Raw genomic sequence first — 27,470 nt, 5'->3', positions numbered from 1 at the left:
TCCGGCAGTGTCCGTCGTGCGTTGTCCATCAACATTTGCCTTGTTAACACTCTAGAGGCCACATTTGTGACCCAATCTTTATGAAACTTGGTCAGAATGTTTGTCTTGATGATCTCTAGGTCAAGTGTGAAACTAGGTCATGTGGGGTCAAAAAGTAGGTCAGTAGTACAGATCGAGGAAAATCTTGTTAACACTAGAGGGTCAGTCATGAGAATTGGTCAGAATGTTTGTCTTGATGATCTCTAGGTCAAGTGTGAAACTAGGTCATGTGGGGTCAAAAAGTAGGTCAGTAGTACAGATCGAGGAAAATCTTGTTAACACTAGAGGGTCAGTCATGAGAATTGGTCAGAATGTTTGTCTTGATGACCTCTTGGTGAAGTTCAAATCTGGGTCATGTGGGAGCAAAAACTAGGTCACCCGGTCAAATCAAAGGAAAAGCTTGTTAACACTCTAGAGGCCACTGTTGTAACCCAATTTTTATGAAACTTAGAATGTTTGTATAGATAATCTCTAGATAAAGTTTGAAACTGGGTCATTTGGTCAAAAACTATGTCAGTAGGCCAGTCCAAAGGAAAATCTTGTTAACACTCAGTCAATCATAAGAATTGGTCAGAATATTTGTCTTGCTGACCTCTAGGTCAAGTTTGAATCTGAATCATGTGGTGTCAAAAACTAGGTCACCCAGTCTAATCAAAGGAAAAACTTGTTAACACCCTAGAGGCCACAATTGTAACCCACTGTTTATGAAACTTAGTCAGAATATTTATATAGATGATCTCTAGGTTAAGTTTGAAAGTGGATCATGTGGGGTTAAAACTCAGTCAGCTTGCCAGATCAAAGGAAAATCTTGTTAACACTCAAGGGTCCATGATTAAAGCCCCATGTGGTCCTGGGACGATCTGTGTATGAAAAGAATTGGAACCACTGCCTTACCCTTGCATGATCGTAAGAGGCGACTAATAGGGTCTTAATGATGTAAATAAGATGTGAAATCAAAATTTGTAGTCCTGTTTGGCGCCATATAACCCATACTGTGTTGGTGCGCCGTAAAACCCAAATAAATAAATAAATAAATAAAGTTTGAAACTCATGAGAATTGGTCAGAATGTTTGCCATGATGACCTCTAGGTCAAGTTGGAATCTGGGTGATATAGGGTAAAAAAACTAGGTCACACGGTCAAATCAAAGGAAAAGCTTGTTAACACTCTGGAGGCCACAGTTGTGACCCAATCTTTATGGAACTTGGTCAGAATGTTTATCTTGATGATCTTTACTGTGTCATATAGGGTCAAAAACTAGGTCAGTAGGCCAGATCAACTTCGGTGAGTGATATAGGGCCATCATGGCCCTCTTGTTTCTTTTTTTTGGTGATGAAAAAGAACCATTTATTTGCAACAGGGCCAAAGTCAAGGTCACAGTTACTAAAAATACAGTTTAGTCATTTTTTGCTGGAATCATCAAAAGGAAACTTTATTTACGATTGACATGCTGGCACTGAACTTAGTATACAGCAAGCTTATTTAAAAAAAATAGCTTTGGATTGTATTTGTGGGGGTCACTGTTACTAAAAATAGAAAAGCACTTTCTGCTCAAAAGCTGTAGTTAGGAATGAGATATTGCAATGGAACTTTGTATGTAGGTAGCTTAATTCGAAAAGAAGGTTAGGGGATTGTTTTTGGCCACTAGGAAATTGTTATTCTTAATAGAATCTCCAACAAGTTTGATACTTTTCGTCTTGATACAAAAACAAGGCCAAAAAGTCAGTTAATAGGAAAACCTCATTAACACTATAGAGATCACATTTTCTACCCCATCTTCATAAAACTTAAAATGTTTGTCTGTATGAAATCTTGCTTAAGTTTGAAACTGAGTAACCTTAGATTAAAAACTAGGTCACTGGACCAAATCAAAAAAAGATATTGTCATTACTCTAGAGGCCACAAGTTGTACTTGATCATTAAAAAATTTTGTCAGAATGTTTGTCTTAAGGAATTGTTGTTATTGTTTGAAACTGGGAAATCTAGTTCAAAAATTAGGTCACTAGGTTTTTAGCTCACCTGAGCACAAGTGCTCATGGTGAGCTATTGTGATCATGCTGTGTCTTTCCATCCGTCAAGTTGTCCGTCTGTCGTCAACATTTGTGTTTAAACAACATCCCCTCCAAACCGATGAATGGATTTTGATGAAACTTGGCCTTGATGTTCCTTGGATGGTCCTTTACCAAAGTTGTTCAAACAGTTATGCTTGGTTGCACATAGGGGCTGCCAGAGCTAAAAATAGAAAACACTTCAAATGACATCTCCTCCTAAACCGATGGTCCGATTTTGAAATAATTTCACACCCTCTACCAAGATTGTTCAAATTATACCTATTCATCAAAAAACATGGCCACCAAAGGGCGTAGTCACTTTACCCTATATGTATATAGTGGAAACTTTAAAAATCTTCTTGTGTGAAACTGCTGGCCCAATTTTTAAATAATATTTCACAAATGGTCCTTGTGTGACCCTCTACCAAGATTGTTCAAACTATTTTGATTCATCAAAAAACATGGCCACCAGAGGGCGTGGTCACTTTTCCCTATATGTTTATAGTGGAAACTTTAAACATCTTCTTGCGTGAAACTAATGGCTCGATTTTAGAATAGTTTTACACAAATGGTCTTTGTGTGACCGTCTACCAAGACTGTTCAAATTATTTTAATTTGTCAAAAAACTTGCCACCAGAGGGCGTGGTCACTTTTTTCTATATGTATATAGTGGAAACTTTAAAAATCTTCTTGAATGTGTGAAACTGCTGGCCCAATTTTTAAATAATATTTCACAAATGGTCCTTGTGTGACCCTCTACCAAGATTGTTCAAATTATTTTGATTCATGAAAAAACATGGCCGCCAGAGGGCGTGGTCACTTTTCCCTATATGTTTATAGTGGAAACTTTAAAAATCTTCTTGTGTGAAACTAATGGCCTGATTTTAGAATAATTTTACATAAATGGCCCTTGTGTGACTCTCTACAAAGATTGTTCAAATTATTTTGATTCATCAAAAAACATGGCTGCCAGAGGGCGTGGTCACTTTTCCCTATATGTATATAGTGGAAAGTTTAAAAGTCTTCTTGTGTGAAACTGCTAGCCCAATTTTAGAATAATTTTACACAAATGGTCCTTGTGTGACCCTCTACCAAGATTGTTCAAATTATTTTGATTCATCAAAAAACATGGCCACCAGAGGGCATGGTCACTTTTCCCAATATGTATATAGTGGAATCTGTAAAAATCTTCTTGTTTGAAACTGCAAGCATGATTTTAAAATAATTTTACACAGATGGTTCTTGTGTGACCCTCTACCAAGATTTTTCAAATTATTCAGATTCATCAAAAAACATGGCTGCCAAGGGGCATGGTCACTTTTCTTCTCTGAATCAATAATAGCTAGAGTCTTGATATTTAGCATGTGATATCAGATTAAATTTTGTACTGTCTACCATAATTTTTCAAATTATTGCCCTAGGTTCAAAAGTGTGTGTGACATATATATATTATAGGCTAACATAGAAAAAACCTAACTCTGTACTTATACAAACAGTTGAAGCCTTGTACACAGGTGAGCACTTTAGGGTCAGTGACCCTCTTGTTTTTAGTTTGCTCTGGGGCTAGTTTTTCCCATATAGCTATATGGAAACTTTGAAAATTTTCTTCTCTGGAACTGCTTGTCTGATTTTGCAGTAAATCAAAATTACTAGAGAGAACTTGTCAGAGGATCACAAAAAGAACATTGCTGTGACTTTGTTTATAAATATGACTGTCGGGGGCCAAACCATTTTTTGTTGAGCCTGTTTGCGAAAGCGAGGTCATAGTTGTCCAAATGGCTGTTCGGTGTATGTGCGTCTGTCCGGATTTGTTTGTCCGAACCATAACTTTGACGTGCATGGAGCAGTTTATATTTGGCTTGAATGTTGAACACAGTGAGACAAAGTGTCATGCAAAAACCCCAGGTTCCTATCTCAAAGGTCAAAGTCACAGTTGGAGGTCAAAGGTCATGTCAGATCTTGTCCGGCCCATAACTTTGACATGTATTGAGGAATTTTGTTTATATTAGGCATGAATGTTTAACTCAATGAGACAACTCTATCTCAAAGGTCAAGGTCACAGTTAGGGGTCAAAGGGAGGGCTCGACATGTTACCAGTGGCCATCTAGTTTTATAAATCTGTCATAATGAAAAATTTGTCAAACAGCTGGCCTGATTTTGAAATCATTTTACTAAAATTTGAAAAAGGGGTGACCCTTTACCAAAATTAGACCGCCTCGGTAGCCTAGTGGTAGAGCGCCTGCTTTGAGTGTGGAGGTCGTGGGTTTGATCCCTGGCCACATCATACCAAAGATATAAAAAAATAGTACCAGTAGCTTCCTCGCTTGGCGCTCAGCATTAAGGGGATAGTGCTAGGACTGGTCAGCCTGGTGTCAGTATAATGTGACTGGGTGGAATATCATGTCGCGTGTCTAGGGCATGATATTTTAGTAAGGCAGCACTGTAAGTTTGGTATTGCGCTTACTGCTACAAGTAGTCACTGTTGGTTATGACTGAAAAAAAATTGTTGAAAAAGACACTAAGCCCAAACATACACACACTTTACCAAAATTGTCCAGCTTTGAAACCAAGGCCATATTGGCCCTCTTGTTTCCGCTCACCTGTTCTTTTAGGTGCCAACATTAAGTCACCCTTATTGGTTTGTACAAAATACTGATTGAAGTTTAGGGTTAGATTTAACGTACACTAAATGTGGGAGAATTAATGCCAACCTTCTTTTAGGGGCCGCTAGAGCTTAAAATAGAAACAACTTCTTCTTATGAACCACTTAATGGATCTTCATAAGACTAGGTTTTTAGCATCATTGTAAGGTCCTCCCTCAGTTTTATTATGCGCCCTTCGTAAGAAACTGTCATATAAAACTGTTTAATATAGAAATGACAAAAAAACAGACATGCCTGAAGGTGTGAATTGTCCGAGCAGTTCTGTTGTACATTTCTTTAAATAATGACAAGGTGATATACATATTAATGCTGTTATTTTTAGAAGATATTTACGTCCTTGGTAAATTTACGCACAATTTCTGAAAAAGTTGTTTTTAACATACTGAGCTCAGAGTGCTCAAGGTGAGCTGTTGTGACTGGTCATTGTCCAGCGTCAACATTTGCCTTTTGAACATCCTAGAGGCTACGGTTGTGACCCAGTCTTAATGAAACTTGGTCAGAATGTTTTTCATGATGATCTCTAGGTCAAGTTCAAAACTGAGTCATTTGGGGTCAAAACTAGGTCAGTAGGCCAGATCAAATAAAAAGCTTGTTAACACCCTAGAGGCTACAGTTGTGACTCAGTCTTTATGAAACTTAGTCATTATGTTTGTCTTGATGATCTCTATGTCAAGTTCGAATCTGGGACATGTGGGATCAAAAATTAGGCCACCCAGTCAAATCAAAAGAAAAGCTTATTAACACTCTAGAGGCAAAATTTGTGATTCAATCTTTATGAAACTTGGTCAGAATGTTTGTCATGATGATCTCTAGATAGGTTCTAATCTGGGTCATGTGGGTTCAAAAACTAGGTCACCCGGTCAAATTGAAGGAAAAGCTTGTGAACCTTCTGGAGGCCACAGTTATGACTCAATCTTTGCATTTTTGACTTGATATTTGTGAAATTTGATAAGAATGATTTTGATGATGAAATCTAGGTCAAGTTAGAATCTGCATCATCTGGGGCCAAAACTAGGTCACTGTTAAATCAAAGAAAACCTTGTGTATGCAATAGGAACTGCATTTTTGTCATCCCACTTTCGTAGCTCGATATAGTTCCACTTCGTGTATGTCGTCCATGCTGTTGTGTGTCTGCTGATTTTGTCCGACACTTTGACATGCTTGGACAATCTTGTTTATATTTTTCATGAAGTTACTTCATAAAGGTCATATGCAATCATTGATTCCTAATCTCAAGGTCAGGTCACAGTTGAGTAAAAGCAATTGAATTGTCTGAGCAATTCTCTTCAGCTGTGGATTTGATTTACTGGCATGAATGTTCACCCTTATTGACTGAGTGTCATGGTCAAAACAGTCCCTAGGTCAAGTCAAGTTACGTTGACAGCTGGGGCTCAACATTCTGCTGTGGCATACTTTTCATTTGATGTGCAATAAACTATGGTCATAGTTTCTGCATGAAATCTCATGATATTTTTATCTGGTACGTGGGGCAAAACTAGTCACCAGTCAAATCAAAGAATAATTTGTTACACACTAGGCCACAGTTTATTCTATCTTCCAAAACATGTCAGATTTTAGCTCCGCATTTGTATGACTTATTGTCCCTTGTCGTCACAGTTCCTTGCGAACACATAGAGACCACATTTAATATTGATTTAATCAAACTTGCACACTGACTTCTTTGGCAAGTATCCTTTCGGCCTTTCGGAAAATGCTAATCCATCATGGTTCCAGAGTTATAGCCCCTTAAAGGCCAAACCACATTTTGTATATGATTAAAATTGGACAACTGTATTGGCATATTCTCGTTTCCTTTCGAAAACTGCCAATCCCATCACTGGTTCCCGAGTTATGCCCATAAAGGCAATATTTGCAATTTTGCCTTTTGCAGCCATGTAGAGAATTCATTTGGTTAGATTTATACAATGCAAAATTATTCAACCATAAATCTTGGAGTCCATGATGAATCTGTCAATCATGTAGTCCGAGTTACGGCCTGTTACTAAAGACAATTCATAATTTACCTGTGAACACGATAAGTGACATATTATATTTGTTTAAAACACTTACACACAACTTAAGTCAAATAAGATCTCTGTTCTGATCGAAAACGCTATTTGTCATGGTTCTAGAGTTACTGCCCCTGAAAGGGGCAAAATTTTCTATTTTGGCCGTTTCAGCCATATATAGGTTTCATTTATGCTTTGATTTGATACAAACTTGCACAGAAAGATTATCTTGATGATCTCTAGGCCAGGATTGAAACTGGGTCATGTCGGGTTCAAAAACTAGGTCATCAGGGCAAATCAAAGGAAAAGCTTTTTAACAACCAAGAGGCCCCATTTATGACCCTATCTTCATGAAACTTAGTCAAAATGTTTATATTGATGATTTCTAGGCCAAATTCGAAACTGGGTCAATTAGGATCAGAAACTAGGTCATCAGGTCAAATCAAAGGAAACACTTGTTAAAACTCTTCAGGCCACATTTATGACCTTATCTTCATGAAACCTGGTCAGAATGTTTATCTTGATGATTTCTAGGCCAATAGGTTTGAAACTTGGTCATAATGGGTCAGAAACTAGGTCACCTAGTCAAATCAAAGGAAAAGCTTGTTAACACTCTTGCTCATTTGATGTGCCATGAAACTTAGTCAGAATGTTTGCCTGCATAAAATATCATATGAATTTTTATCTGGTTCATGTGGGGTCTAAAACTAGGTCACCAGGTCAAATAAAAAAAACAAGCTTGTTTACACCCTAGGGGGCACATTTTTGTTCTCCCGAAGGGAGGCATATTAGTTTTCAGCTGTCCGTCCTTTCATTCGTTTGTTCGTCACAGCATTAACTTTTTGCATGAAGGCACTTTACTTGTGAACCACTGCACCCAGGACATTCAAACTTCACATGCCGATAGTACTTATTTAGTGTCTTTAGTGTCACCAGGTCAAAGGTCAAGGTCACCAGGTCCAAGGTCAAGGCGCTGCGGGGGCATTTGTCACCATTATTGACAGCTCTTATTGATTCTATCTTCATAAGTTTTGGTCAGAATGTTATCATGAAGTTTTGGACGATTTAAAATCTGGGTCACGTGGGGTCAAAAACTAGGTCATTAGGTCAAATCATAGGAAAAACTTGTATACACTCTAGAGGCCACTTTTTTGCTCCAATCTTCCCGAAACTTTGTCAGAATGTTTGTTTTCATGAAATTTTGGACAAGTTCGAATCTGCATCATGTGGGGTAAAAAACTACGTCACTAGGTCAAATCAAAGAAAATGCTTGTTTACACTCAAGAGGCCATGTTTTTTGGTCCAATCTTAATGAAAATTGGTCAGAATGTTTGTCTCCATGAAATCACTAGGTAAAACATGTTTACACTGTTATGGTGTGTTACACAGGTGAGCGACCAAGGGCCATCTTGGCCCTCTTGTTTATCATAAAGTCTAGGATGATTTCAAGTCTTGGTCACATGGTGTAAAAAACTAGGTCACTAGGTCAAATCAAAGGGTAAGATTGTATACACTGTAGAGGCCACCTTTTTTGCTCCAATCTTCCCAAAACTTTGTCAGAATGTTTGTTTTCATGAAATCTTGGATAAGTTCGAATCTGGGTCATGTAGGATCAAAACTAGGTCACTAGGTCAAATCAAAGCAAATGTTTGTTTACATTGAAGAGGCCACCTTTTTGGTCCAATCTTAATAAAAATTAGTCAGAATATATATGTCTCTGTGAAATCACTAGGTCAAATATGTTTACATTGTTATGGTGTGTTACTCAGGTGAGCGACCTTGGGCCATCTTGTCCCTCTTGTTAGAGTTTCTTATCATCATCCAAGGTGAATTTTATAAAAACTTATTATTCTTAACTTTTTAATGCTTTTATAGTTTAACAGTTAAAAACTGAAATTGTAACTGTCACAAACACACAAATAAAATATCAAATCCTGAGTATTTTCCATAACATTTTATTAATTTTACTAAGGACATTATTTACATCCTTACTCTTATGGCATTATAGTTCAAGCTTAAATTATGCAAGAAACTTTTGGTAATCGCAATAGCCACAATGTTTTTTGGCTTTCAAATTGTGAATTTCAGGCCTCATTTTTTCAATTTTCATGAAACCCCATCAGATTGTCTGTTTGCCTAGGGTCTACAACAAAGACACCAGCATTGTTATGTCACCTCCTGTTCCATCAGTAATATTACATACAGTGCTTCGTTTGGCACAGAGTCTTTTTTTTGCTGCACCTTCAGCAACTTGTCTGTATATAATGTCATACTGTGAACTTGCAGTTAGCATCATAAGTGTGAACATACCTGTACATATTTTTAGTTTAATGTGAACTTATCTGTATATATTTTAGTATGCTGTGAACTTACCTGTACATATTTTAGCATAATGTGAATTTACCTGTATATATTTAAGCATACCTTGAACTTATATTTTCTGGTCCTTTGGTATCAATGTCTATATAGTAGAATTCAGCTTAAGCTGGCGCTAGTGGGTGTGAGGGGTGTTGCTCTGTCCATTATCTCTCACGAACAGACTCAGTCAAACTCAGTCTGCTATTACTCTGCTTGGTTGTATACATTTTAGCATGCTAACAACTTACTTGTATATATATTTAGCATTCTGTGAAGATGACGAGTTCCACTGTGGTAATAGAGTATGCATTGCAGCTGAACTCCATTGCGACGGTTGGGATGATTGCCCCGATGGGTCGGACGAGTCCAGATGTATGTAATGTTTTACTTATATTGATGAAATGTCTCCTCTGACACAAATCATATTTTGTTAAAAAGGCTTGTCCACACCTTTGAATGTCTTTATCGTGTATGTCAATTTACAAAAATGTTGTGAGATCAGTTGGCAGTATAACAAATACCTTATATTCAGCAGTCTCTGTATCAAGTACCATGTATATCAGTTTGCAAGACCTGTGTATCAAGAAGCAACATCGTAGCAAAGATTTCATATTTATATTTTCATCATGTTATCATCTGCCCGCTTAGCTTAGTAGGTAGAGCGTCGGTCTACGGATCGTGAGTTCGATCCTCGGGCTGGGCGTATGTTCTCCGTGACTATTTGATAAACGACATTGTGTCTGAAATCATTAGTCTGCCACCTCTGATTCATGTGGGGAAGTTGGCAGTTACTTGCGGAGAACAGGTTTGTACTGGTACAGAATCCAGGAACACTGGTTAGGTTAACTGTCTACCGTTACATGACTGAAATACCGTTGAAAAACGGTGTTAAACCTAAAAAACAAAACAAACTCATCTGAGGTCTATCAACAAAACAGCAAAGATTTCATATTCTACTATCTCTTTGTCATGGCATATCAAAATAACTAATCTTCCATTGCCAGTTCCATTCATGGCACTACCTGAAATTATTAGCTCACCTGAGCACGAAGTGCTCAAGGTGAGATTTTGTGATTGCCCTGTGTCCGTCGTCAGTCGTCCGTCGTCAACAATTTGACTGTTAATACTCTAGAGGTCACAATTTTGGCCTAATCTTAATGAAACTTGGTCAGAATGTTACCCTCATAAAAAATCTTGGACGAGTTTGAAATTGGGTCATGTGGGGTCAAAAACTAGGTCACCAGGTCAGATCAAAGGAAAAGCTTGTTAACACACTAGAGGTCACAATTTTGGCCCAATCTTAATGAAACTTGGTCAGACTGTTACCCTCAATAAAATCTTGGATGAGTTCAATATTGGATCATCTGGGGTTAAAAACTAGGTCACCAGGTCAAATCAAAGGAGAAACTTGTTAACACTCTAGAGGTCACATTTTTGGCCCAATCTTAATGAAACTTGGTCAGAATGTTACCCTTAATAAAAACTTTGTTGAATTCAATATTTGGTCATCTGGGGTCAAAAACTAGGTCACCAGGTCAAATCAAAGGAAAAGCTAGTTAACACTCTAGTGGCCACATTTATGATCATATCTTAATGAAACTTGGTCAAAATGTTAATCTTGATGATCTATAGGTCATGTTCAAATCTGGGTCAGTGGGGTTAAAAACTAAGTCACCGGGTCAAATCAAAGTAAAAGCTTGTAAACACTCTAGAGGCCACATTTATGACTGTATTTTTATGAAACTTGGTCAGAATGTTAATCTTGATGATCTTTAGGTCAAGTTCGAATCTGGGTCATGTGGGGTCAAAAACTAGGTCACCAGTTCAAATCAAAGGAAAAGTTAGTTAACACTCTAGATGCCACATTTAAGACTATATCTTCATGAAACTTAGTCAGAATGTTAATCTTGATGATCTTTAGGTCAAGTTTGAATTTGGGTCATATGAGGTCAAAAACTAGGTCACCAGGTCAAATCAAAGGAAAAGTTAGTTAACACTTTAGAGGCCACATTTATGACCATATCTTAATGAAACTATCTTGATGATCTTTAGGTCAATAGGTCAGGTGAGCGATACAGGGCCTTCATGGCCCTTTTGTTTTTAGGTAGTGATCTTTTGCGACCGCTCAATGTCCGTTGTGTGTTGTGCGTCGTCAGTCGTGCGTCCGTCAACATTTTCTAAAAAAATCTTCTTCTTTAAAACCACTGGACAGATCTACATCAAACTTCACAGGAATGAAGCTTGGGTGGTCCCCTTTCAACAGTTTTCAAAGAATTGAATTCCATGCAGAACTCTGGTTGCCATGGCAAGCGAAAGGAAAAACTTATTCTTGCCCAAAACTGTAAGGCGTAGAGCCTTGATATTTGGCATGTGACATCATCTAATGGTCCTCTATGAAGATTGTTCAAATTGTGCCCTTGGGTTGAAAAGAGGCCCAGCCCCAGGGGTCCCAAGTTTGACATAGACTTGTATAGGAAAAAACTTTAAAGATCTTCTTGTCTAAACCCACAAGACTTAGGCCTTTGATATTTAGTATGTAGCATTGCCTTGAGGTTCTCTACCAGAATTGTTCAAATTATAACCCTGGGGTGAAAAGAGGTCCTGCCCTGGGGGTCTTAAGTTTTACATAGACTTATATAGGAAAGTTTTTTTAAAATCTTCTTGCCTGAAACTGCAAGGCCTAGGCTTTTGATATTTGGTATGTTGCATTGCCTTATGGTCCTCTACCAAAATTGTTCAAATTATGCCTCTGGGGTGAAAAGAGGCCCTGCCCTGGGTGTACCAAATTTAACATAGACTTATATAGGGAAAAAATCTTCTTGTCTGAACGTTCAAGGCGTAGGCCTTTGATATTTGGTATGTAGAATTGCCTAGTGGATGTCTTACAAGACTGTTCAAATTATTCCCCTGGGGTGAAAAGAGGCCTTGTCCTGGGGGTCACTTGTTATATAGGAATAAATACTTCAGAAATTATCAGATCATATTTCCTAGACTGTTTAATTAAAATTACCTGATGAATCCAAGTGATTATAGGTGTCACCTGACTTTTACCTTGACCTACTGACCTTTTTTTAGCTCACCTGTCACAAAGTGACAGTGAGCTATTGTGACCGCTTGATGTCCGTCGTCCGTCAACAATTAAAAAAAAATCTTCTTCTTGAAAACCACTGGGCAGAATTACACCAAACTTCACAGGAATGATCCTTGGGTGGCCCCATTTCAAAATTGTTCAAAGAATTGAATTCCATGCAGAAATGATGTATTTGTACCCTAGTTGTGTCCCCCTGAAAATCAGACTGGTTCAACAATTTTTTGAGTGAGTTATGGCCCTTTGTTTATTTCTATTATTTACATAGATTTATATAGGGAAAAACTTTAAGGGCCTAGGGCTTTGATATCTGGTTTGTAGCATCATCTAGTTGTCCTCTACCAAAATTTTTCAAATTATCCCCCTAGAGTCAAATATGGCCCCGCCCCGGGGGTTTACATGGTTTATATAGACTTATATAGGGAAAACTTTGAAAATCTTCTTGTACAAAACCACATGGTCTAGGGCTTTGATATTTGGTATGTAGCATCATCTAGTGGTCCTCTACCAAGATTGTTCAAATTATCCCCCTAGGGTCAATTATGGCCCCGCCCCGGGGGTCACGTGGTTTATATAGACTTATATAGGGAAAACTTTGAAAATCTTCTTGTACAAAACCACATGGCCTAGGGCTTTGATGTTTAGTATGTAGCATCATCTAGTGGTCCTCTACCAAGATTGTTCATATTATCCCCCTAGGGTCAAATGTGGCCCCGCCCTGGGGGTCCCAAGTTTTACATAGACTTACATAGAAAAAAAAAGTTAAAAATCTTCTTGTCTGAAACCACAACACTTAGATCTTTGATATTTGGTTTGTAGCATTGTCTTATGGTCCTCGACCAAAATTGTTCAAATTGTAACCCTTGGGTGAAGAGGCCCTGCCCTGGGGGTCCCAAGTTTTATATAGACTTATATAGGAAAAAGCTTTAAAAAATCTTCTTGTCTGAAACCATACAACCTAGGCTTTTGATATTTGGTATGATGCATTGTCTAGTAGTCCTCTACCAGAATTGTTCAAATTGAAAAGTCTTAAACGCTTGGTGAAAATTGAGTCCTGTTTTTTAGTTTAATTAAATTTACATTTATTATACCCCCACCGATGAAGTTCAAAGGGGGTATATTGGAGTCTGTCCATCGGTCCATTTATGTCTGTCTCGTGTCTACGGCGTGATATTCCAGTGAGGCAGCACTATAAAGTTGGGCATTGTGCTCACTGCTACAAGTAGACACCGTCGTTTATATGACTGAAAAATTGTTGAAAAAAGACGTTAAACCCGAACACACACACACATTTATGTCTGTCCATGATTCTTGTGAACCGAACTTTAAACTATTTGAAGGGTTTTGTTGAAACTTTACAGACTGGTAGTATATGACATGAGGATGTTCATATAACAAGATAATCTAGCAAAGGGGATCGAGATAACTCGGACCTAGATATTTTCCATTATGTCTCTTAAACAGTACTACTTTAACCAAGTGACAGTGAGCGAGGCAGAACTATTCATCCCCTTTAGGGATAGCTCTAGCTTATTTTCTTAAAGTTCTAGCACCTATTAAAGATCTTAGAGGCAGTGAAAGAATTTCACTTCTGACGGGACTTGAACCTACAATGTCTGGATCTGGTTTGGGCGCTCTACCTTTGAACCACGAGGCCCTCTATTAGTCCTTGAATTTTGTGAAAATGTCCTGGAAAAGTCCATGAAAAGTCCTTGAATTATTTCTACGGAAAAAAGTGGGAACCCTGCAGTTTGAATCTGGGCCATGTAGGATCAAAAACTAGGTCACCAGGTCAAATCAAAAGAAAAGCTAGTTAAAACTGTAGAGGCCACATTTATGACCATATCTTAATGAAACTTGGTCAGAATATTAATCTTGATGATCTATAGGAAAGTTTTAATCTGGGTCAGGTGAGGTCAAAAACTAGATTACTTGGTCAAATCAAAGGAAAAGCTTGTTAACACTCTCTAGTCCACATTTGTAACTTCATGAAACTTTGTCAGAATGTAATCTTGATGATCTTTAGGTCAAGTTCGAATCTGGGTCATGTGGGGTCAAAAACTAGGTCACCGGGTCAAATCAGAGGAAAAGCTAGTAATCACTTTAGAGACAACATTTATGACCATATCTTAATGAAACTTTGTCAGAATGTTAATCTTGATGATCTTAGGTCAATAGGTCAGGTGAGCGATACAGGGCCTTCATGGCCCTCTTGTTTAAGATACAACCTTGAAATTTTGATGACATACACAGTTTTGCACACAAATCATAAAACTGAATTTCTTTGACCATGAATTGACCTACTGACTTTCTTAATATTTTATCATCAGTTTGACATTTGAAACATGTAGCTCATATTACTCAGGTGAGCGATCCAGGGTCATCATGACCCTCTTGTTGTTTTTAGCTCACCTGACCACGAAGTGCTCAAGGTGAGCTTTTGTGATCGCCCTGTGTCCGTCGTCCGTCAGTCAGCAACAGTTTGACTGTTAACACTCTAGAGGTCACAATTTTGGCCTAATCTTAATGAAACTATGTCAGAATGTTGCCCTCAGTAACATCTTGGACGAGTTCGATATTGGGTCATGTGGGGTCAAAAACTAGGTCACCAGGTCAAATTAAAGGAAAAGCTTGTTAACACTCTAGAGGTCACAATTTTGGTCCAATCTTAATGAAACTTGGTCAGAATGTTACTCTCATTAAAATCTTGGACGAATTTGATATTGCATCATCTAGGTTCAGAAACTAGGTCACCAGGTCAAATTTAAGGAAAAGCTTGTTAACAGTCTAGAGGCCACATTTATGACTATATCTTTATGAAACTTCGTCAGACTGTAAATCTTGATGAACGTCAGGTCAAGCTTGAATCTGGGTCATGTGGGGTCAAAAACTAGGTCACCAGGTCAAATCAAAGGTAAAGCTACTTAACACTTAAGAGGCCACATTCATGGTCATATCTTAAAGAAACTTGGTCAGAATGTTAATCTTGATGATCTTTAGGTCAAGTTTAAATCTAGGTCAGGTGGGGTCAAAAACTAGGTCACCAGGTCAAATCAAATATAAAGCTTGTTATTTCTCTAGAGGCCACATTTATGATAATATCTCTATGAAACTTGGATAGAATGTTAATCTTGATGATCTTTAAGTCCAGTTAAAATCTAGGTCAAGTGAAATCCAAAACTAGGTCACCAGGTCAAATCAAAGGTAAAGCTTGTTAACACTCTAGTGGCCACATTTATGACTGTATCTTCATGAAACTTGGTCAGAATGTTAATCTTGATGATCTTTAAGCCAAGTTGGAGTCTGGTCATGTGGGTTAAAAACTAGGTCACCAGGTCAAATCAAAGGAAAAGCTAGGGCACTCTCTAGAGACCACATTTATGACCATATCTTTATGAAACTTGGTCAGAATGTTAATCTTGATGATCTGAAGGTTAAGTTCCAATCTGGTTCCAGTGGGATCAAAAACTAATTCACCAGGTGGAATCAAATGTAAAGCTTGTTAACAATCTAGAAGCTACATTTATGACTCTGTCTTCATGAAACTTGACCAGAATGTTAATCTTGATGATCTTTAGGTCAAGTTCAAATCTAGGTCATGTGGGGTAAAAAACTAGGTCACCAGGTCAAATCAAAGGAAAAGCTAGTGGACACTCTAGAGACCACATTTATGACCATATCTTTATGAAACTTGGTCATAATGTTAATCTTAATGATATTAAGGTTAAGTTCCAATCTAGGTCAGAAGGGGTCAAAAACTAATTCACCAGGTCAAATCAAAAATAAAGCTTGTTAACAATCTAGAAGGCACATTTATGACTCTATCTTCATGAAACTTGGTCAGAATGTTAATCTTGATGATCTTTAGGTCAAGTTCAAATCTAGGTCATGTGGGGTCAAAAACTAGGTTGCTAGGTCAAATTAAAGGAAAAACTAGTCTAGAGGCCACATTTATGACCATATCTTAATGAAACTTGGTCAGAATGTTAATCTTGATCATCTTTAGGTCAATAGGTCAGGTTAGCAATACAGGGCCTTCATGGCCCTCTTGTTTAAGGTACAGCCTTGAAATTTGGAGGACATGTACAGTTTTGCACACCGATCTTAAAACTGACATAGTGACCATTAATATGACCTACTGACCTACTTTGTAATATTTTAGCATCAGTTTGCCATTTTAAACATGTGGCTCATATTACTCTTGTTGTTATGAAATCTACCCATTATTTTTTCAGGCCCATTGAAGGTGAAAATAGACAATCCAGAACAAGAAGTGTTTGAGAGAGAAACAGTTAGGTTCACTTGTATTGCTACACAAAGCTCCAACATGGTAAGTTTTTTAGCTCACCTGTCAAGTAGTGACAGGGTGAGCTTTTGTGATTGCCCTTCATCTGTCGTCCGTCCATCCACAATTTCCTTGTGAACACGATTTTTTATTTGATTTCAATCAAACTTGGACTCAACTTGTATTGGCATAATATCTCGGTTCCTTTCGAAAACTGGCCAGATCCCGTCATGGGTTCCAGAGTTATGGCCCCTTAAAGGGCCAAAATTTGCTATTGTTTGCTTGTGAACTTGATTGAGACAACATTTTGCAGTCAGCTTTAATCAAACTTGCACACAACTTGTATAGGCATAATATCTTGAATCCTTTCGAAAACTGGCCAGATTCCATCATGGGTTCCAGGGTTACAGCCCCTTAAAGGTCCAAAATTTGCTATTTTGGCTTTTGCAGCCATATAGAGACTTCATTTATGGTTTGATTTGATACAAACTTGCAAACTATCTTCAACAACAATAAATCTTGGATTCCTTGATGAATCTGTCAGATCCAATCATAGGTTCTGGAGTTATTTTGTATCTGATTACCTCCCCTGATTTTAATCAAAATGGATTTATATCAGTGAGTACTTATAGGACTCATTTGAAATTTCATTATTGTCATTAGTTGGACTGAGACAATCAGGGTAGATAACTATGGACTGATTTTATGTCGAATTACCTCCCTTTGTTTCAAATTAAAATGGGTATATCTCCGTAACTACTGAAGATACTGATCTGAAATTTCATGTATACCATCAGATGCACATGGACAATCAGTGAAGATACATTTTGACTGAATTTATGACAAATTATTCTCCTTTATTTTATGTAAATGAATATACCTCAGCAGCATCTAATGAGATTGGTTTTAAATGTTATTTAAGTCTTCCAGGGTAAGGAATAGTCATGCTAGTACAAAAATACAGCATTTGAGCCAAGGACCCTAAAACTTGGTATGGAGTTTGGCTATGACTAGTACGTGACCCATAGGTCAAAAGGGACTGTTACAAGAAAATATTTATCCTGATGATATTTAAAGTGTATGCCTATGTGATCTATGTCAAAATTTTATCTTATCATAAGAGTAATGGTACTCAGGTGAGCTATATAGGGCCATCATGGCCCTCTTGTTATGCTCTTGGTGTCAAAGAACATATTAATGTTCGAACTGTCTGTTTGTCAGTCAGACCTTTAATAGTACAAGAAACCAGGAACATGGATAGAAAGCAATATGTAGAATTTACAGATCATTTGTATTAGCTCACCTGTCACATAGTGACCATGACATAACGACAAGGTTGCGTCGTCTGCCTCGTCCGTCCACAATGTATTGTGAACATGGTAAAGACCACATTTTGCAATTGATTTTAATCAAACTTACATACAACTTGTATTGGCATAATATCCCGGTTTCTTTCGAAAACTGTCCAGATCCCATCATAGGTTCCAGAGTTATGGCCTTTTAAAGAGCCAAAATTTGCTATTTTGGCTTTTGCAGCCATATAGAGACTTCATTTATGGTTTGATTTGATACAAACTTGCAAAATATCTTCAGCAACAATAAATCTTGGATTCCATGATGAATCTATTAGATCCAGTCATAGGTAGGAGTTACAACCCCTGATTGACCCCTGAAAGATCCAAAAATTTGTTGATTTTTACCTTAATTGTGAAAATGATAGAAGTGACATTTTACATTTGATTATAATTATACTTACACACAAATTAAATCACAATAAGATCTTGGTTCCTTTCAAAAACAGGCTAGATTCCATCATGGATTTTAGAGTTATTGCCCATGTAAGTGGCAAAATTTTCTGTTTTGGCCTTTTAAGTCTTAATTATAGAGGTTTCATTTATGCTTTGATTTGAAACAAACTTGCACAGAATGTTTATCTTGATGATCTCTAGGCCAAGATAGACTCTGGGTCCTATGGGGTCAAAAACTAGGTCATCAGGTCCAATCAAAGGAAAAGCTTGTTAGTCCCCTACTGGTTGAAAACCAGTTTCGGGGATATAGGAATGCGCTTCTCCGTTCATCCTTCATTCTGTCCATCCATCTGCAATTATGTGTCCGGTCAATAACTCTGTCATCCATGAAGGGATTTTAATAATACTTTGCACATTATGTTCCTCACGCTGAGATAACATGTCATGTGCACAACCCTGACCTAGCTCGTAGGTCAAGGTCACAATTGGAGGTCAAAGGTCAGCAGGCTTTTTTTCCTATCCAGTCGATAACTGCCATCCATTAAGGGATTTTAATATTACTTGGCATAAATATTTCCCATGATGAAGCAACATGTCATGCGCAACACCCAGAACCCAGAAGGTCAAGGTCCAACTTGGAGATCGAAGGTCAATAGGATTTTTTTCCAGTCCGGTCTATGACTTTGTCATGCAAAAAGAATTTCAGTGTTAGTTTGCACAAATATTCCCCTTGATGAGATAACATGTCATGCCCAAAATCTGAGCCCTTAGCTGCAAGGTCAAGGTTACACTTGAAGGCAAAGGCCAAAAGGGCTTTTTTCCTGTCCAATCTGTAACTCGACAATCCTTAAAGGGATTTTGATATTACTTGGCACAAATGTACACCATCATGAGTTGGAGTGTCTTGCGCAAGAACCAGGTCCCTAGGTCTAAGGTCAAGGTCACACTTAGAGGCCAAAGGTCAGATACAAGAATGACTTTGTCCAGAGCATTTCTTCTTCATGCTTGGAGGGATTTCGATGTTACTTGGCACAAATATTCACCACCATGAGCCAACCCTTGTTTTTAGAATTATGTCCCTTTGTTGTTACTATCAGTATATTGTAACTTTTTAATTACTGGCTGTAGGGAAAAATTGCGACCACTTTTCTGTGGTACAAAATGATTGTTACATCCAATTGTTAGGTGTTTTTTGACCTATCTCTACCTGTTAAAGAGTTTATTATTGACATATATCATATAGAATTTTTTGTAGGATTAATTTCCCTTTGTTATTACTATAAATAACTTATATGATAACTTTTTTTATAATCGGCCAAAAAAGTTCCAATGAAAACAACTATAGGTTTTTATATATGCAAATCTTAATAATCCCAAGTGTTTAATTATAACATATTGTATATATATAGTACAATTTTGTTTATACATTATTGACAGATATCAGTTCATTATGTTATACAGCAGTAGAGAAAATAAGGTGCCTTCCAGGTACTGTATTGCATGGCAATACTTCATTCACTTGTTAACACTGTAGAGGCCACATTTATGACCCTATCTTCATGAAAATTGGTCAGAATATTTATCTAGATGATGCCTATGCCAAGTTGGAAAGTGGGTCATGTGGGATCAAAATCTAGGTCACAAGGTCAAATCAAATGGAAGAATTGTTAACGCCCTAGAGGCAACATTTAAGTTCTGACCTGTAGTTTCAGAGGAGAAGATGTTTAAGTAAACAAGTGAATGAAGTATTGTCATGCAATACAAAGTGCCTAATTTTCTCTACTGCAGTATAACATAATATGAGTACTATAAGTATGAGCGTCCGTCGTCCGTCCGTGAGTGCGTAAACTTTTCCTTGTGACATCTCTAGAGGTCACAGTTTTCATGGGATCTTTATGAAAATGGGTCAGAATGTTCATCTTGGTAAATTCCAGGTCAAGTTCGAAACTGGGTTACGTGCGGCCAAAAAGTAGGTCAGTAGGTCTAAAAATAGAAAAACCTTGTGACCACTCTAGAGGCCATAATTTTCAATGGATCTTCATGAAAATTGGTCAGAATGTTCACCTTGATGATTTCTAGGTCAAGTTCGAAACTGGGTCACGTGCGGCCAATAACTAGGTCAGTAGGTCTAAAAATAGAAAAACCTTGTGACCACTCTAGAGGCCATAATTTTCAATGGATCTTCATGAAAGTTGGTCAGAACGTTCACCTTGATGATATCTAGGTCAAGTTCGAAACTGGGTCACGTGCCGTCAAAAACTAGGTCAGTAGGTCAAATAATAGAAAAACATTGTGACCTCTCTAGAGGCCATATTTTTCATGGGATCTGTATGAAAGTTGTGTCTGAATGTTCATCTTGATGATATCTAGGTCAAGTTCGAAACTGGGTCACGTGCGGTCAAAAACTAGGTCAGTAGGTCTAAAAATAGAAAAACCTTGTGACCTCTCTAGAGGCCATATATTTCATGAGATCTTCATGAAAATTGGTCAGAATGATCACCTTTATGATATCTAGGTCAAGTTCGAAAGTGGGTCATGTGCCATCAAAAACTAGGTCAGTAGGTCAAATAATAGAAAAACCTTGTGACCTCTCTAGAGGCCATATTTTTCATGGGATCTGTATGAAAGTTGGTCTGAATGTTCATCTTGATCATATCTAGGTCAGGTTTGAAACTGGGTCAACTGCAGTCAAAAACTAGGTCAGTAGGTCTAAAAATAGAAAAACCTTGTGACCTCTCTAGAGGCCATACTTTTAAATGGATCTCCATAAAAATTGGTCAGAATGTTCATCTTGATGATATCTAGGTCAAGTTCGAAAGTGGGTCATGTGCCTTCAAAAAGTAGGTCAGTAGGTCAAATAATAAAAAAAAACCTTATGACCTCTCTAGAGGCCATATTTTTCATGGGATCTGTATGAAAGTTGGTCTGAATGTTTATCTTGATGATATATAGGTCAAGTTTGAAACTGGTTCAACTGCGATCAAAAACTAGGTCAGTAGGTCTTGAAATAGAAAAACCTTGTGACCTCTCTAGAGGCCATACCCTTGAATGGATCTTCATGAAAATTGGTCAGAATGTTCACCTTGATGATATCTAGGTCAAGTTTGAAACTGGGTCACATGCCTTAAAAAACAAGGTCAGCAGGTCAAATAATAAAAAAACCTTGTGACCTCTCTGGAGGCCATACTTTTCATGGGATCTGTATGAAAGTTGGTCTGAATGTTCATCTTGATGATATATAGGTCAAGTTTGAAACTGGGTCAACTGTGGTCAAAAACTAGGTCATTAGGTCTAAAATTTGAAAAATCTTTTGACCTCTCTACAGGCCATATTTTTCAATGGATCTTCATGAAAATTGGTCAGAATTTTTATCTTGATGATATCTAGGTCAAGTTCAAAACTGGGTCACATGAGCTCAAAAACTAGGTCACTTTGTCAAATAATAGAAAAAACGACGTCATACTCAAAACTGGGTCATGTGGGAACAGGTGAGTGGTTCAGGACCATTATGGTCCTCTTGTTTAAAAAAATGTTCAAACCTTCAACATGTGAAGTTGTAACCACACCCATCCCGTCGCCAGCCATGTTCAAGTTATCTTACTTGATTGTGCTCTCTTAAGGACATCTGTTCTTTTGTTAAACAGCAACACTTGGTGCCAAACTACTCGAAGACAATATTTCGTTCTAGTTACATTTCAAGCTCACATTTAATTATAAAAGCTAAGCTTATTACAGTAAACATATTCCATTCAAAATAGTTTCATTAGTCAGGATCAGCATAACATACATTTATTATGTACACTTTAAACATTCATTTTCTGTTAAATATATTTTGACTAATGAAATTATTTGCTTCTTAGTAACATCCTTAACTTTTTGCCGGATATATTTTTTTGCCATTCCTCACCACAAACCCCTTCAGCGGGGATACAAATTCATCGAATTTGTTTGTTACAATTGGTACACTTTTCCCATTTAAGGGTCTGTTAGAGTTAAAATTAGGAATACCTTTCAACAACTTCTTCTAATGAATGGATAGATGGATTTTCATCAGACTTTCATAATCAGGGCTGTTATATTTCGATCTTCTCAGATTGTTCAGCCAGACTTTTATGTTGTGTTATTGGTACTGTTTAGTTTCTGAGCTTGAACATTTCGGCTGCAGTGGTTCCAATACTCCCGCTTTCATAGCTTAGGGTATTGTATAATCACCCCTTGGATATGGTGCCTGTTTTTTGGCAGTTCCTGTGATATGCAGGCTCCATAACATCAGATCCTCTTTCTTAATTCTAGTTTGTTTAGTTCTGCCAATTCTTTGCAAACCCATTATATTAACTGGGGACCATACACCGCTTTTCATGGAATTACACGATAGTGTATTATTGAAGGTTCCATGTGCACTGCCATATGAACACACCTGCAGATGGCTCTAAATTGTTTTTTGTACTTGTAGCATGTGTAAATGTTGAGTTCTGCTCAACCCGGTGTAACAGCCCAGTTTTTCCCCCAGTCAGTTCTTTCCCCGGGGAAAAAACTGACTAGTCAATTCTTTCCCCCGGGGAAAAAACTGACTAGTCAGTTTCTTCCCCCCCTAGTCAGTTTTTTCCCCCCTTGGAATAAGTTTTCTGATAGGGAAAGAAACTGACTAGTTAGTCAGATTTTTCCCCAAGGAAAAAACTGACTAGGCAGTTCTTTCCCCCTAGTCAAGTTTTCCCTTCAAATACTGGATTCTTTCGGTATTGTTATTTGGGATACAAGTGTCTATTCATTTTCCATTTAAATTTCAGATGAAACGGGTATTGTTTTTCATTTGAATAAACCTATATGTTTCTTTTTTTGTAACTTCAATCAATGTTTTTTTTTGTCAAATCAAATTTTTAAACTTCTGTTTGATTGCCATTACTATTTAATATCTGTCAGTTGCGGGGAAGAAATTGACTGGTCAGTCCTGTCCCCCTTGCATATACTTGACCTATCAGGTGGGGGAAAAAATTGACCAGTCAGTTCTTTCCCCCCAAGCCAGTACTTGACCTGTCAGGTGGGGGAAGAAATTGGCCAGTCAGTTCTTTCCCCCCTAGCCAGTACTTGACCTGTCGGTAGGGGAGAAAAAACTGACCTGTCAGTTCTTTCCCTCCTAGCATATACTTGACCTGTCAGGTGGGGGAAGAAATTGACTAGTCAGTTCTTTCCCCCCTAGCATATACTTGACCTATCAGGTGTGGGAAAAATTGACCGGTCAGTTCTTTCCCCCCCTAGCCAGTACTTGACCTTTCGGGTGGGGAGAAGAAATTGACCGGTCAGTCCTTTCCCTCCTAGCATATACTTGACCTATCAGGTGGGGGAAGAAATTGACCAGTCAGTTCTTTCCCCCCAGCATATATTTCACCTATCAGGTGGGGGAAGAAATTGACCAGTCAGTTCTTTCCCCCCTAGCATATAGGTGGGGAAAGAAATTGACTAGTCAGTTCTTTTCCCTCTTGCATATACTTGACCTATCAGGTGGGGGAAGAAATTGACCGGTTAGTTCTTTCCCCCCTAGCCAGTACTTGGCCTGTCGGGTGGGGAGAAGAAATTGACTGGTCATTTCTTTCCCCCCTTGCATATACTTGACCTATCAGGTGGGGGAAGAAATTGACTAGTCAGTTCTTTCCCCCCTTGCATTATACTTGAACTGTCAGGTGGGGGAAAAAATTGACCGGTCAGTTCTTTCCCCCCTAGCATTATACATGAACTATCAGGTGGGGGAAGAAATTGACTAGTCAGTTCTTTCACCCCAAGTCAGTACTTGACCTGTCAGGTAGGGGAAGAAATTGGCCTGTCAGTTCTTTCCCCCCAGTCAGTACTTGACCTGTCAAATGGAGAGAAGAAATTGACCAGTCAGTTGATTCCCCCTAGCATATACTTGACCTATCAGGTGGGGGAAGAAATTGACTGGTCAGTTCTTTCCACCCTTGCATATACTTGACCTATCAGGTGGGGGAAGAAATTGACTAGTCAGTTCTTTCCCCCCATGCATATACTTGACCTATTAGGTGGGGGAAAAAATTGACCGGTCAGTTCTTTCCCCCCTAGCATTATACTTGAACTGTCAGGTGGGGGAAGAAATTGACTAGTCAGTTCTTTCCCCCCTAGCCAGTACTTGACCTGTCAGGTGGGGGAAGAAATTGGCCTGTCAGTTCTTTCTCCCCAGTCAGTACTTGACCTGTCGAATGGAGAGAAGAAATTGACCAGTCAGTTGATTCCCCCTAGCATATACTTAACCTATCAGGTGGGAGAAGAAATTGACTGGTCAGTTCTTTCCCCCCAAGCCAGTACTTGACTTGTCAGGTGGGGGAAGAAATTGACTAGTCAGTTTTTCCCCCCTATATATAGATAGTACTTGACCTGTGGTGTGGGGAGAAGAAACTGACTGGTCAGTTCTTTCCCCCCAAGCCAGTACTTGACTTGTCAGGTGGGGGAAGAAATTGACTAGTCAGTTTTTCCCCCTTATATATAGATAGTACTTGACCTGTGGTGTGGGGAGAAGAAACTGACTGGTCAGTTCTTTCCCCCCAAGCCAGTACTTGACTTGTCGGGTGGGGGAAGGAATTGACCGGTCAGTTCTTTCCCCCCTAGCCAGTACTTGACCTGTCGGGTGGGGAGAAGAAATTGACCAGTCAGTTCTTTCCCCCCTTGCATATACTTGACCTATCAGGTGGGGGAAGAAATTGACTAGTCAGTTCTTTCTTCCCTACTATTATACTTGAATTGTCAGGTTGGGGAAGAAATTGACTAGTCAGTTCTTCCCCCCCCCCCCCCTTTGCATAAACTTGACCTATCAGGCGGGGGAAGAAATTTACCAGTCAGTTCTTTCCCCCCTAGCCAGTACTTGACCTGTCGGGTGGGGAGAAGAAATTGACCAGTCGGTTCTTTCCCCCCTAGCATATATTTGACCTATCAGGTGGGGGAAGAAATTGACCGATCAGTTCTTTTCCCCCTAGCCAGAACTTGACCTGTCGGGTGGGGAAATGAAATTGACCAGTCTGTTCTTTCCCCCCTAGCCAGTACTTGACCTGTCAGGTGGGGGAAGAAATTGACCAGTCAGTTCTTCCCCCCTAGCCATTACTTGCTCTGTTAGGTGGGGGAAGAAATTGACTGGTCAGTTCTTTCCCCCACCTAACAGAGCAAGTACTGGCTTAGGAAGGGAAAGAACTGACCAGTCAATTTCTTCCCCCACCTGACAGGTCAAGTACTGGCTAGGGGGAAGGAAATGACTAGTCAATTTCTTCCCCTACCTGACAGGTCAAGTACTGGATAGGGGGGAAAGAACTGACTGGTCAATTTCTTCTTCCCACCCAACAGGTCAAGAACTAGCTAGGGGGGAAAGAACTGACCGGTCAATTTCTTCCCCCACCTGACAAAGCAAGTACTGGCTGGGGGGAAAGAACTGACCAGTCAATTTCTTCCCCCACCTAACAGAGCAAGTACAGGCTAGGAGGAAAAGAAATGACTGGTCAATTTACTTCCTCCACCTTACTGGTCAAGTACTGGCTACGTGGGAAAAGAACTGACCAGCAGTAGTTTCCTTACCTTAGAAGAAATTGAAACAGGAAAAAGGCAAATTAAAAATACAACAGAAATTAAAATAAGTTCATTTAAAAACATTTCTTTAATTTACACAAGATATGAAACATACATGTATTTCTTATTTTATATGCAATTTAAATGAAAACCGACTATTGGAAATGAAAAAAACAGGATAGTTAAGAATAACCAGTTCCAATTCACTAACAGGGGAAATAACTGACTAGCCAGGAAAATTGGTGAGGGGGGAAAGAATTGACTAGTTAGTTTTTTCCCCCCATAAGAATGATCAAGAGTAACCAGTTGCGATTGGGGGGAAAAAATTGACTAGGGGGGGAAAGAACTGACCAGTCAGTTTCTTCCCCGGGGAAAAAACTGACTAGTCAATTCTTTCCCCAGGGGAAGAAACTAACTAGTCAGTTTTTTCCCTGGGGGGAAAAACTGACTGGGGAAAAAACTGACCGTTACACCGGGGAAAGAGGGCGTGGACGGTAGCATGCTTTTCCACGACCGTCCATGAACAGGCTCAATCAAACCAAGCCTGCAACATTTTCGTTTTTGTCATGTTGAGCCACCTTTGGAATTTCCACTTTTTCTATTTTGGTATGTAGAATCATTATAAAGTCCTCTCTTAAATTTATTCAAATTGGTGCAGTTGGCCCCTTTTAGGGGTTACTAGGGCTAAAAGTAAAAATACCTTTTTATGGCTACTTCTCATGAATTACTGGATGGATCTTCATCAAACCTGGTTTAACATCAATATAAGGTCCTCTAATAAATTTGTTCAATTAGGGGTGCTTGGCCTGTTATAGGGTCAGATGGTTAAGGTCCTCTTCAGATGAGCGACTTAGGCCCATTTGGGCCTCTTGTTAATTTTCATGGCGTAATGTATATTTTGTGACATCATAATGTGATTGGTACTAATGATGTCATACTAATTTTAAGACTTCATTTCACAATGGTGAGACATTGATATATATCTACCCAACAACTGAAGAAGCTAAGAACTTCTGATTTTTTGTTCTGTTACTGTTTTAGGGTCCATATGATCTGACGTGGAGCAGACAGGATGAAGAGCTACCTGATCTTGCATACATTGAGGAAGATACTTTAGTCATTCCTGACGTTGACAAGATGGATGCTGGGATATATGTTTGTACTGGTTCTGATGGAAGCACAGTTGACAAGGCAGCGGCCGAGCTTGTTGTTAATGAAAGTAAGTGCAGTATTACCTGTATCAAACACACCACACATTGTAAGTGCAGTATTACCTGTATCAAACACCCCACACATTGTAAGTGCAGCATTACCTGTATCAAACACCCCACACATTGTAAGTGCAGCATTACCTGTATCAAACACCCCACACATTGTAAGTGCTGTATTACCTGTATCAAACACCCCACACATTGTTAGTGCAGTATTACCACACATTGTAAGTGCAGTATTACCTGTATCAAACACCACCCACACATTGTAAGTGCAGCATTACCTGTATCAAACACCACCCACACATTGTAAGTGCAGCATTACCTGTATCAAACACCACCCACACATTGTAAGTGCTGTATTACCTGTATCAAACACCACCCACACATTGTAAGTGCTGTATTACCTGTATCAAACACCCCACACATTGTAAGTGCAGCATTACCTGTATCAAACAC

General features: G+C 38.7%; 1 protein-coding gene across 6 annotated transcripts in view; it reads left to right on the top strand.

The window, feature by feature from the left end:
- The window catches only part of LOC123527381 (low-density lipoprotein receptor-related protein 2-like), a 189,010-nt gene that overhangs the window by 32,245 nt on the left and 129,295 nt on the right, over nucleotides 1-27,470 (top strand). For all 6 annotated transcript variants that reach the window (XR_008367061.1, XM_045306784.2, XM_045306782.2 and 3 more), the window contains exons 7-9: nucleotides 9,384-9,491; nucleotides 16,443-16,537; nucleotides 26,842-27,019. Coding sequence is in view for 5 of the 6 variants with exons in the window: in XM_045306784.2 (XP_045162719.1) it covers nucleotides 9,384-9,491; nucleotides 16,443-16,537; nucleotides 26,842-27,019 (381 nt within the window). In the remaining variant the exon portion in view is untranslated. The remainder of the gene's footprint in view (nucleotides 1-9,383; nucleotides 9,492-16,442; nucleotides 16,538-26,841; nucleotides 27,020-27,470) is intronic.

Source organism: Mercenaria mercenaria, chromosome 14, assembly GCF_021730395.1.
Source record: "Mercenaria mercenaria strain notata chromosome 14, MADL_Memer_1, whole genome shotgun sequence".
Lineage (NCBI taxonomy): Eukaryota > Metazoa > Mollusca > Bivalvia > Venerida > Veneridae > Mercenaria > Mercenaria mercenaria.
This window is presented reverse-complemented; position numbering and strand designations above follow the sequence as displayed.